Source organism: Channa argus, chromosome 3 (genome assembly GCF_033026475.1).
Source record: "Channa argus isolate prfri chromosome 3, Channa argus male v1.0, whole genome shotgun sequence".
Taxonomy (NCBI): Eukaryota; Metazoa; Chordata; class Actinopteri; order Anabantiformes; family Channidae; genus Channa; species Channa argus.
In genome coordinates this window covers 17,673,223-17,686,285 of record NC_090199.1, presented here as the reverse complement: position 1 = coordinate 17,686,285, position 13,063 = coordinate 17,673,223, and the positions used below count along the sequence as shown (strand labels likewise).

Below are 13,063 nucleotides of genomic sequence, written 5' to 3'. Positions count from 1 at the left end.
GCTCAGCTGTTTAGTGCAGGGTTTCCTCAGCTGTGGGCAAGGATCTAAATTTGGCTTCAACTCATTCCATAGAGGCAATATATCTAAGGCTTTATGATTAAAATAATATGTTTCTCGTTAGGGCTCCAGGTTAGTAAAGATCCCCTGGTAGAGTGTATTAACCTATAATGTCCTAGTCCAACAGTTGTCCTGTTTGGCCTTTACCTTGCTCTGGTTTAACCTCTAGGGCTCTTAGTACAACACAGCCTCTGACAGAGTTGCTATTAGCTGGGGTTTTAACTCTTTTCTCCTCTTGTTTTTGTCCTGAGGGCTTGTAATCCACAGCCTTTTTTTCCTGTCTACTCAGCAAATAGCCTCAAGCCTTTGTTGCTTTTGTTGCACTGATTCTGGCATGCATATTTTAGAGAGTGGACATTGTAACCAAACTCGCTGCTCTGCAGTTTAATATGTAGGCACTTTAAATGTATAAAATTAAAGTAAAAAGAGAAGACCATGCAATTAGCCTAAATCATAACATCTTATAAATTACATACATGCATTACAATAAAATAATTACTGTGTAAACAAGACTAAAGTGAAACTGAATTTCTTGAGGCAGGAAAGTATTTTAAAAATATTTTTCATTATTAGGCTAACTATATGCTGCCCTATACAGTTGGACTTATAAATATTATATTAGTTGTGTCAGTCAGATCATTGGATCAGTGTGGAGGCCCTGTCTGATTAAAAAAGAGAAATCTGGGTTTTCAATATCAAAGTCTGATCAGGACAACACAGGGTTTTAGTTTGTCATGGCTTGAACAAAGAAGGACTCCGTCAGGGAGACGGTATACAAATTGACAACATAAAATACCTTTGTTAACCTTCCCTGGTGTTGTCATGCAACAAAGATTACTTCAAGAGCAAGGGTAACTTCTAGGAAACTAAAGGCTTCTCTATTTTAGTGTCTATTCTACAGGAAATTAAAATTCTATAGCAAAATGTAAAGGTTTTCATCTATATATTCTACCTCTCCAGAAAGTAGATTCAAACCTACACAAGTTGTTTCATCAAAGTTTTGACTCATCTTTGGAGGTTACTTTGACCCAACGGTATGTTATGGTGTGATAGTTTCATTACCTAAATACTCAAACACTTTTGCACATGGATACACAAACACATATCCAGCTGCAGTGGCTGTTCAGCAGTAAAAACACTCCATCTGACCTGGATGTGTCCTCTTAGATCTGTGTCTGTTTTCAGTCCAGCTGGCTCAGTTTAAAGGGGAATGGAAGCAAGCACAAACACAAACACATACATATTAGTTTCAAAGCTAACAGCACTGCATTTCTATCAAGTAGATGTTTCAAGGTAGTTAAATCCATTTGTTTTGACTCATGATGGTTATTTTGCTGTTATTAGGATCAAAGAACCATAATGATTTCATTTATAGCCCATGTTAACATTTGAAAGTGTGTGTGATTCATTCCAACAGACCGCCCCATCCCCAAAGTATGAAAGAGAAACGTTTTAAGATTCAGGGACACTCAAACAACTCCCACATAACCTCTGCTCTCCCTATTCCACTGAATTGTCCCAGCCACCAGACAGGGACCCCCTGTCCCCCCCACCCCATTGCACCCACTACCCACCACCCTCATCTCTCCAGCTGACTGGAGAGCATTAAGTAGTCGCGAGCAGCCTGCAGCCGTCCAGACAGGCTCTCCAGTAGCAGGTGCTGGAGTGGGGGTCTCTTAAGACTGTGGGAACTAAAGCCCAACAGCTGTTAGCTGGTCACCCAGACAGAGCATGTAGCCAGAAGGCACTCTGCTGGGTGCTGGTTAAACCCTCGGCCCTTTCATTTAGGTCCTTTTGAAGTCCAGGTAAAGCAGTTTTGTTATTGAGTAGATCTTATTTAAATTAATTACTTAGTGTGGGAATTGTTCTGCTAATTGTGACTGAAAATTTAGTGTTTATTTATATAAAGGTTCCTGACAGTTAAAACCCTTATAACTAGATAAAGAGAGCCCAATTAAATGGATGCTAATAAAATTCACACTGATTTACTGTGGGAAAGGATCCAATCTTACATATTTGTGTATGGCAAAAGTATGTGAGCCTCTTGGATTTTAAACTAGGTATCGTACCAGTTATTGAAGTCACAGGTTTAGATGCATTTACAAATATTAATACTGAAGATATATATGCAAGAAATAAATAACAAAGCGTGGATTTTATTTTCTAGTCTCAGTTCTTGTGTAAAAATCTGATCATATTTATACAGAAATTGAGGATTCTCAAACTTTAAAGTGCAACTGAGTATGTTAGGGTCATCAAGACCTAGATATTTTCAATTTTACTTTAAAAAGATCTGCTACTCATATCTCTTATGTATGCATTTTAAAATGATCAAATAATTAAGACTACTTCGTCATAACAAAGCCAAGGAGGAAAGCTATAAATTGCCCTCGCTCTCAGGCTGTGACACACACACACACACACACACACAAACACAGTGAGACATCCCCCTAGTGGCTTCATTAATCTGTGCTCTGTCAGGGAAACTAGGGAAGTCATCATGGTTTTGCTCTCGTTTTTTCTTTCTTCTCTCAGCACAGGTAAACAGACATGAGTGATGAGCTTTTTAAACCCTTCTGTGACCATTCAGTCAACCTTTCTTTTTCTCCCTGCATCCAGGAAAAACAAGTATACGCTGTCTTTGATGAAAGTGAGCGTAAAGCTCCCCTCAAAGAAAGATGGAAAGGGTCTATTTGGGGGACAAAAGACAACTAAATGTCCCCTCCTGCTGTAGTTCAAGTGTTATGTCATTCCACAGTTTACTCTGAGACAACCAAGATTAGTCTGTGGCTCACGGACAAACTAAAACCCTTTTGTTGCCACACCATCTCACTTAGTCTGTTTCTCTCTCACCTTCTCTGTTTCTTTTCCTTTGCCAATACAAGTACCAGCCCCTCCCCCCAGACTTTCCTCCATCTCTCCCTGCCCTACTCTCCTCCGTTCTTTCTGTCACCCTGCCTTTCACTTTATTCATAGGAAAGGAGAGGCATTCAATTCTTCCCATTTCTGTGATGGCAGGTTGACTCCTTCTCAGTTCATCTCATTTTTATTTCTGCTATAACTCTTGCAAGCTGGCTTCACATAGTTTTTGTTGCTGTTGTTTAATTTCACCCTTGCAGCACAAACACCTTTGGTGTACTCTTGAAAAGGATTTTTTTAATTAATATTATTATTTAGATGTAGGCCAGGTTCCATCCAGAAAGCATGCATGCTCACAAAAAGGCTCCCCTGCTCACTGTTGGAAACATGAGGAGCCATAGAGGGCCCTTTTGTTTTTATTTTTGACCCTATTCATTCATAATGCATAATCAGAGACTGCCCTCCTAATTGCAACCAGCCACATTACTGACACATGATTGCAAATGGTGGATGAAAAAATTGTTCTCTTTGTTTTTCATATTTAGCTCGCTTTTGTCCGATACCGCATCCCCCTCCCCTGCTAAAGCATTGCTTTGCCAAGAACCAGCAAGACCTTTCTGTTGGAATGTCTGGGAAAGGAGTTGAAAGGGTACAATCAAGGCATGATGAGGTGAAAGGATATGAGTGTTTTGCATTAGTCCACACATGTCTATATTTACAGTAGTAGCCATAATAGCATTAGAATTCATGTAGTATAATGCAATCCAACCCAATAGTCTTATTAGTGGAGGAAATAGTGTTACTTTTTTGTTAGGGCATATGCCTACATTTGCTCTTTACATTGTACACAGTAATACAAATCTGAGATGCATCTTACTAATAACCCAGTAATAACAATGAATTAGTGTAGTCAGGATTTTGTGGTTTTATTAAGTAGCTTTTTTAAGACATTCTAAGAGGAGGTCTCTTATTTCCCATTCTACCTTAGCATGGATCTATGTAAGGACTTTTAGAGTGGTGCTGGTGCATCTCTCCTCAGGTATTTTTCCATTCTCTTCCTCTTTCAGACTGACCCCCTTTTTCTACTGCAGCCAACACACATGCCTTTTTTTCCTTTTTGTTTTGTTGTTTGATCATAGTGTCTGTGACAGGAATGATTTCCACAAGGTTGCATTCCGGACTTTGATTAGCCTATTATGAAACTTTTTTTTAAACACTCTTTTGGAAGCAAAATGTGTAATGATAAATTATTATTAATGATAAAGAGAGGGAAAGAGGTAGATGAAGACGGGGGGGTGAGGGTTTCCCGAGGCTACAGCCTCTGAGCTTCTTGGCTGTGTTTCAGGTTTGGTAAAATGGTGATTTTCTTTGTTTAGAAAACCAACATTAATAGAGCTGGGACAAAGAAGAAAAGGAATATCATTAGTGCATTTTAACAATGCTGTCACATTTTTTTTTTCAGTTTAAAAAGAAAAACACATAGAAGCCCTTAAGAGATTGCACTAGTAACTGGGAAGACCCAGGTTTTGTTTGGGTTGAGTTTTGTTTCACTCCTTTGTTTACTGGATGGTAAGATGTATTTAAATTGTTAATTATTATACCAACAGAATTTTCTCTTTTCACAGCAACAGTATCAGTCCTTCAGTATGTAATGACACACAGATAATATAAAGTTGAATATATAGTTGGCTGTTAACTGGCAGTTTCCACTTGACTAATTTTGGTATTCACTTGTCAACTTTGATATGCAAGTTGTTTTGCAGGGATTACTTGTGTGCTTTGTGTTTGCTTAAATTTGTTAGTTAAACCAAAATTTGAATAACTTATTAATTAAAGGTTTTTTACCTGAATGCTCACATCTGGCTTTTTTACATTTGAAAAATTGTGTGAAACATGTGGCTGTTTGAAGTTTTTTTTTTTTTTTGCCAAGTGATTGCAAACTCACTAGTGTTGGTGTGTGTGTATACTGTATGTGTGCCATCAGTCTAACAGCCCCGTGCAATAACGCTGCCTGGGAATTAGAGATAAATATGTATGGCTTTGTGGTGTGTTGAATAGTATCTCAAAGCCACATATCTGTGTGTGTGTGTGTGTGTGTGTGTGTGTGTGTGCGTGTGTGTGTGCGTGCGGGTGTGTGTGTGTGTCGTCCACCTCAAACAAATAAACTTTTAACTCATCTGACTGGATTATTTTGACCACTGGGACTTTATCTCATGGCAGATAACCTGTAGCTATTATTGGCATCACTGAAACAATCTGATGGAAGCTAATAAAGTAATAGAAGGCAAGGCAGCCAAACAAGGCAAACATTTTACAGACATTAAGTAACCACAAAACATTTGTAATTAAAACTTAGTGAGCCAGACTGCTGATAATTACTCAGGCAGGTAGGCAGAAATGTATAAGTGTCTGTTAGACTTCTAATGCTCATTGAAAAACCCTGATGTACATGTCTAGAGTTGCAATTTGTGTGTTTTAATGTACTGTAGACATCTTGAAAATTTATTTTGTCATTTATATTGTATTAGAGAATTTAATGTTTTCATAAGAAGTGCACATGCAGCAACATGCTAACACAGATAAATATCTTTCATTATAGGTGCATAATGAAAAGGGATTTTTTTCCCCCTTTGTTGTAGCTGGATGATTGTTTTCTTAAGCTTGTGTGCTGGTGGTTTTTAAAGCAGTAGCTTTTTTAAATGGATTATTTGAGGCCGGACGAGTTGTTAGGATGTTTGCATGATGGATCAATACCCTCCCTGTGCTCACTCACTAGCATTAATAAGGCTATTGATTAGCTGCCTCTAACTGATTGATTACCCCGTTACAGCATCGACTTAGTCTATTATTAGTTCTCTGTCTAATGAGATGCTTTTATGGCCAATGAAATTGCTTGTGTGCAGTATCATGGTGATTGGAAAATTCTTGGAAAAGTAATTTTTAATAGTGTGCTACTGAATTTCCAGATTATCCTCAGAGGACTGAAAGTTGTAGGACAAGATTTACATGTAGTTCTTATTTCACAGATAGTAATAAAACAGGTATAGAAATTTACAAAATTTTATGTAGGCATGTACGTTTATGTGTACATACTTGGTGGTGAGAAAGCAGTAGACACACATTTATTCAGACAAGCTTGTAGGAAGTGGTCACTTAGTGTAATGCAGTTGAAGGAGGAGTAGGCCTGGCAGAGTGTGGAGAGTGATGAATGAGAAGTCATCCTGGTTTCATTCCAATAAATGAGCGGCGTTCCACTTGGGCTTCCCTTCACAGCCCCAGCCACGAAGCCTCGATGGAGACTGATGGGCCTCTCAGTGGTGGGTGTTAGAGTAGAGCAGAGGGGAGAAGGGGAGAAAATAAAGGGTGAGCAAAGGTAGGGGCTGAAAGGGTGAGTGGAAGGCAACATGGACAGTGAGAGATGAGGGGGAGGGGTATTATAATAGATAAGGGTGGCAAGAGAGTGAATAGATAGCAAGGGACAAAACAACAGTAAGTGAAGAGGAAATTAGTTGAATAGAGAAGTGGAAGGAAGTTGAGTGGAAGTAAGGCCAGAAGAGAAAAAGAAGAAGGATGGGTAAAAGAAAGAATGTGAGAGCTCAATCTCCACATTTCTGTATGGCTGACTGCACAAGGGCACAGCTATATGGATCTGCCATAGCTGATATGCCATGTAGCATGCTTGGCTGTGCATTCTAATTATGTGTTCTATTGTGGAACCTGCAAGTGTGAGCATGCAAGTGATAAAATTGGTTCAGGGGCCATATTACATGATGTTCCATATTCTAACTTTTTTTTCTTTCCTTTCTGCATTTTACCTTTTCTTTCCTCTTTCTTTGTTTTCTTTTTATCCTTCGTCTCTACTCATGTTACTCAGTCTCTTCTTTATATCTTAAATGGTAAATGGTCTGCAGTTACATAGTGTTTTTCTACCTATTGGTATTTAAAGGGCTTTACACTGCCTCTCATTCACCAACACACACTCATGCACTGATGGGGGAGCTGCTGTGCAGCTGGCCTGCACTCAATGGGAGCAACAAAGTTGGGGTTCAGTGTCTTGCTCAAGGACACTTTGACATGTGACCTGGAGATGGAACCAACATCTGTGAAATTGGTAGACGACTGCTTGACTTCCTGCACCACAGTTGCTGTTGCATTTTTGCATCTTCTGTCATTCAGCTCCTGTTTGTTTCTTTTTGACTTATCATCTTGTCCTACTCCCCGGTTCCCCTTTGTCTCAACCTCTCCTCCTTCCTTTTTCTCCTTAGATACATTTCCCCTGAGTGGCACTGGTGCCCAGTATGATACATCTCACTGGGGCACCTCTTTGCCAGTTGACAGCCCTTCCAGTGACAACAACTGGGACAAAGTGATTATTGACGGAAGTGACACAGAAGCTTGGCCGTCCATCAGCCGCAGTAGTGACCCCAGCCACCCTAGAGCACAAGAATGCCCCTTGGGCTTAGCTAGCTCTAAGCCAGACACCAGTGCTGTCACTACCACAAATAGTAGTAGTTTTCTGAGAATGGCCACAGGTGCTGCAGGCCAGCAGGCCCACTATCCATCTCTCAAAGGTAACAATAACATGATGACTGGCCCTGGATCAGCAAACATATTAACTGGTAGTAGAGGTTGGGGCTCAGATGGGAAACAAGACGGTGGCCGTACAGGAGTGCCGAATAACTGGGGCTCTCCAAATTTCAACTTAAACCTCAATCCCAATGCCAACCCATCAGCCTGGCCTGTTCTGGGCCATGAAAGTGGCGGAAGTAGTGGTATTGGCACCAATGGGGTGTCCAGCTCCTCATCTCTCCCACCAGCTATCAATGGCAATGGAAATATGGGGAATGGAAACCTGGGATGCACAGACAATGGTGGTGGAGGTTGGGTTAGCATGATAAATGCTAACGAAAAAGATCAACCGCACCCTTCAACCAATACAAGCTTGTCTTTCAATATGGAACCTGCTAACCTTAACACTGATGGACCAAACCACACTAAGCAACAGCAGCAAGTTCAGGAGCCTATGAGCCCTATCCATGGATTAACTGGCTGGGGAGGCCAGTCACCCACTGAATCATCTCAGCTTAATGGTGACACAACAGGCAGCTCTGTATGGAGTAGTGGAGAAACCAAGGCAGCTGAATCCCCCAAGGACCCAGCCTGGGTCTCAACTCCCTCTGGTGGTCTTTCTGCCTGGGGCCGCCAAAGTAGTGGTGGTGGGAGTAATGGAAGTGGTGGATGGGCTGATTGGGGGAAAACCTCCGGTGGTGGAGATGCATCCAAAGCCTGGGACTCATTAGATAGTGGTAATTCTGGTTCAGGCCAAGAGCAGCAACTTAGCTCATGGGGCCAGCAACCTGGAACAGCACCAGCAAGTGTAGGCAGTGGAGACAGCAGTGAAGGTCGATCTCGCTGCAGAGACAGATCTTCCAGCATGGATTTTACCCCTCTGCTACCTCGGCAGGACTTAGACCCGAAGGTGCTTAGCAACTCGGGGTGGGGGCAGACCCCAATTCGACAGCACACTGTATGGGAGATGGAAGAAGCCAACTCTGATGATGGGAAGAGCAACAACAGCTCTGATATCATGGGAGGCTCCAGTTCTAATGGTGGACCCTCATCCATCAACCCTAACATTGGCCCTAATCAGAGGCCTGGGTCTGGAGGAAAAAGTGACAGTGAGGTATCATCATCCTCTGGGTGGGGAGCCCCACCACCTCAGCCAATTCAGACTCCATCAGGATGGGGTGAATCCCCACAGTCACTTAGCAAAACCTCTAATGGCACTACCAGTGGATGGAGAGACCCTTTGCCCACCAATGGTCCTACAAGTGGGGGTACACCATCATGGTGTTCTGAGGACAAGTCACCCAGCTGGGATGATGGCCTAACAAAAAGCCAGTCTACTGGTTGGGGAGAGGGCCCCAAAAGCTCTCGTGGCTGGGGTAACAGTAATGGAGGGTCCAATGGCTCCAGCACACGGGAATGGGGAGAGAAGGAGGTCAAGAACAGTGGTTCCTCCAGCAGCATGTGGGAAGGAGAAGGAGGGAATGGAGTAAATAGTGGATGGAAGGAAAGCCCCAGGTTAGGAAACAGAGGAGGTGGCTTAGGTAAGCCTGCTCCTAATGTGAGCAATAGCAACTGGGGGGAGAACTCACGTGCCAGTGGCCCAGTACAGGGAGGCTGGGGCTCTACCAAGCCCCAGGAAAGCAGCAGTAGCAGCAGCAGCACTGGTAGTGGAGGAGGTGGCAGCATTGGTTCATGGGGTGGTCCTGGTTCTGTGAAACAGAACTCCTCTTCCTGGGGCAGTGTCAACAAACACGATCAGGGCATGGAGCCCACTGGCTGGGAAGAGCCCTCTCCCCCCTCTATCCGCAGGAAGATGGAAATTGATGATGGAACATCCACCTGGGGTGATCCCAGCGCCTACAACAAGACTGTCAACATGTGGGATCGCAACAATGCCAGTAGCAACCCTGGCAACAGTGGCCCAGCTCCCAGTAAAAATGGTGGAATGATTATGTCTAACAATACCATCAACAATCATTCTGCTGGCAATGGCAACAACAATCACCATCATGCTCATCACATGCATAACCATCCCCACCATAGCCAGCCCCCAACTCACCTGCAACATCACGGAAACAATAATGGGTCACCCAACAATGGCGCTTCACATCCAAGTACAGGCCCTCAGGGTAGACCCCCCCTTGCCAACCCAGGTAAAGTATAATGTACAATTGTATTATGGTACTTAAAATAATTTTCTGTAAAAGCTGATAAAATGTATTACCTTTTAAAAGTTAATGCAGTGTGTAAAAATGCAATAGGTAGGTAATAAACAAATTTGATAAAGCTCAATTTACTTTGACGGGATGGACTAAGCTTAATTCTTTTCACTCATTCAGACAAAGCGATGAAATTACTAATAAAACAATGTTTAAAACCGTAGTTAATTCATTGACACATGATTTCCTGAATGAGTTCTCCCACAGTGTTAAGCATCAATCAGACAGTCTTGCATGTATTGCAGGCTTCTTGATGATCATTACCTTAAGCTTGTACAGCAAGCTTAAGGTAATGCTGCAGCCACTTAATATTAGAAATAGAAGAACTTTAATGTTGAATGCTCTGTTTTTATGTAAATGAAAGCATTGCCCCCTGCTATTCGCCTTTTGCTGCACACTTACCATTGAATATTATGACAATCTCAAGTCATACCTGGCCATCTTTACTTCTTTTCATCTTTAAGACAGTACACATACACGCCACCTTTGATTTTCGAAGTATAATTCTAAGTAAGAGATTGTTAAATTTTACATGTATGGAATTCACTTTTGTTTCCAGGTTGGGGAGAGCTTCCCAGTGTTCAGCCCAAGTCAGAGCCTGCTTGGGGAGAGCCAGCTGCTCCAACATCAACTGTGGACAATGGCACCTCTGCCTGGGGCAAGCCTCCAGGTGGAGTAGGAGGATGGGGAGATGTTGGCCATGAGCCCTCTGGACCCTATGGCAGGGCCAATGGACCTCCAGGTTCTGCACCCTGCAAGCCAGGTAACACTCACAGATAAATAACATTTTCAAACACAGTTATGCGTGATGCCACAGAAAAAAACATGCCAGATTGTAAAAAGACACAGGAATATGTTGTTGATCATATTGCTAGGCATACATTCCCTGCTGGCTATTAGCCACACAGATGCATACAGAACATATTATGTGAAGTAAAACACAAGTTAGGCGAACAAAAACAGAGCTGCACCATTTGTGGCAGTACTGAAGGTTTTATGATGCTCCAGGCATGTTGCATGTGATTAAAGCAATTCCACCCCTCAGTGGTCTTTGCTATTTCTGCTGGTAGTATAAAATGGTAGAGTGAGGTTTTGGAGGAGTGGGGATGCAGAATGTAGAATAGCAACAGTGGCACCAAGTGGTCATTGTGAAAAGTACCTGGTGCTCATCCTCCTGTAACAGTTTGTGCAGTCTAAATGTGAGTGTGGCTTATGCTCTAGATACACTGTATCCAAAAGATTAGATTATCTTTCTTATTATTTTCTCAAATATTCATTTAGTTATGATAATAATGTTTGGAAATGTCTCTTTCTCAGGCCCCAAACCTATGCAAGACAGCTGGGGAACTGGAGGCGATGAAATGAGCATGTCAACAGGCCAATGGGACACTGAGGATGGGGACATGTGGAATAGCCCCACCTCCCAGGAGAGCAACTCCTCATGCAACTCTTGGGGCAATGGACCCAAAAAAGTCCCAAGCAAGGTCATAATAAATTTGTTTTAAAATAAATAAAAAAATATCATAACTTTATAAGAAGATGTCAGTGGCGATGATTAGCTCAATTTAAGGGAACTTTATCGTTAGTGCAATTAACAAAAAATATTGTGATTGTGTGCTTTCAGGGGAAGATGTGCAGTAAGCCAGATGAGACCTGGATCATGAACCGTCTTATTAAACAGCTCACTGACATGGGCTTTCCGGTAAGGATTTACAACAATATTTCTTTCAAGTTTTAATGGTAAATCCTTTAAAATGTCAATAAAACCCACTGCTGTACAGGCTAGAAAAACCCTCAGTAAGACCATCCAAACTACAATTAACCTACAATTAAACCATTATCAATTACAAGCACATTTTCTTTGCATTAAAGAGAGACCCTGCTGAGGAGGCTTTGAAGAGCAACAACATGAATCTCGATCAGGCCATGAGTAAGTTTAGCAACATATGTGTGGTGTTTCCTTTGCATGTGTAAAGGGTTGCAGCTATAGGAGCATCTGTTTACTTTACTTCACATGAAATAATTAATTAATTAACAGTACATTTTCTCTCAGATTCTGCTAAACATCATACCAAGTCATATATTTGTAGAAAAGTTATTAAACTATGTGGTGTAGCCATTTCTAAGAGACGCATTTACAGACATAAATTATTAGATGAAAAACAAAAATCTCTATTATGATTTGGTTTGTCACACAATATATTTTCCTGTCTAGATTTATTATTGACTCGTGCCATTCTCCTTTCTGTTCCCAGGCGCCCTGTTGGAGAAGAAGACAGACCTAGATAAAAGGGGCATGGGTATGTCTGATTACAGCAACGGCATGAACAAGCCCCTGGTTTGTCGCCCCTCTGCACTCTCCAAAGACCCCTCTGACCGCACCACCTTTCTCGACAAGGTAAAAAAAAAATAGCAGCTGACTAGCTATGAGACTTTTCTCATGTAGCAGCTAACTGTGTGTGCATTCGTTTTTTTAAATTTGTTACTGTGATTACTTGATGTTTGTCAAAAAGAACAGTTGTTATGATTTTCACTGATCATTCCTGTGATCACAACTAAATTTGCATCTTTCTTCACATATGTGATGTGTAACAGTTAAACTTTTCCATGATTTTCACCTGGTCCAGGATGGTGTTCTGTCAGATGATGCTCCCCCATCACCGTTTCTGCCTTCCCCCACCCTGAAGCTCCCCCTGGCCAACAGCAGCCTTTCTGGGCAGGGTCTGGGACAGAACAGCCCGGGGCTGGCAATGCAAAACTTGAACAACAGACAGGTATACAACTTGAGTTGAGCGAAATCTAATAAGTGATTGACAGTATTAAATACGATGCAAATAATGAATGAGTGTTAATACTGACTTTTTATAAATATATAGAACAGTAATGGCTTTCTCCTACTTCAATACTGTACATATTAAAAAGTTTTTAGTTTCAAAATGGTTACAAAGGGAAACTTTGTGACATTGGGATCATCTGTGGTCCATACTCAAAGACTAAAATTGTAATAAACATTTTGAGTACATTTGAACAGCAGCAAAATAAACGATGCATCACCAAAACCTTGTTCAGTAAAACACATCCCGGATTTATGATCGTTATTTTTAAACGTGACAGCTTTATGCAGAAGTGTTTATAATGATGTGATAGCAACGACACATAAAAAGATTTTAGTTATACTTACTGCTTTACCCTCATACACTCCCAAATCTCCACTTTAGTATTGCTCACTTATGTGTGTATGACCTTGCCTGAAGGGCTCTTTCAAATCAGATAGTTATGCTCTATCAAATATCATGCCCAGAGGTAGCCATGGCCCAGAAAACTACAGTGTGTCCTTGAAGCCCAAACAAAGGCAAATG

At 41.6% G+C, this 13,063-nt stretch overlaps 1 protein-coding gene across 5 annotated transcripts in view; it reads left to right on the top strand.

Annotated features, from left to right (window-relative positions):
- Positions 1-13,063, top strand: part of tnrc6c2 (trinucleotide repeat containing adaptor 6C2) — a 50,119-nt gene that overhangs the window by 23,802 nt on the left and 13,254 nt on the right. For all 5 annotated transcript variants that reach the window (XM_067497413.1, XM_067497415.1, XM_067497417.1 and 2 more), the window contains 7 exons: positions 7,182-9,638; positions 10,264-10,467; positions 11,022-11,188; positions 11,329-11,406; positions 11,577-11,634; positions 11,960-12,102; positions 12,332-12,478. In XM_067497413.1, coding sequence (XP_067353514.1) covers positions 7,182-9,638; positions 10,264-10,467; positions 11,022-11,188; positions 11,329-11,406; positions 11,577-11,634; positions 11,960-12,102; positions 12,332-12,478 — 3,254 coding nt within the window. The remainder of the gene's footprint in view (positions 1-7,181; positions 9,639-10,263; positions 10,468-11,021; positions 11,189-11,328; positions 11,407-11,576; positions 11,635-11,959; positions 12,103-12,331; positions 12,479-13,063) is intronic.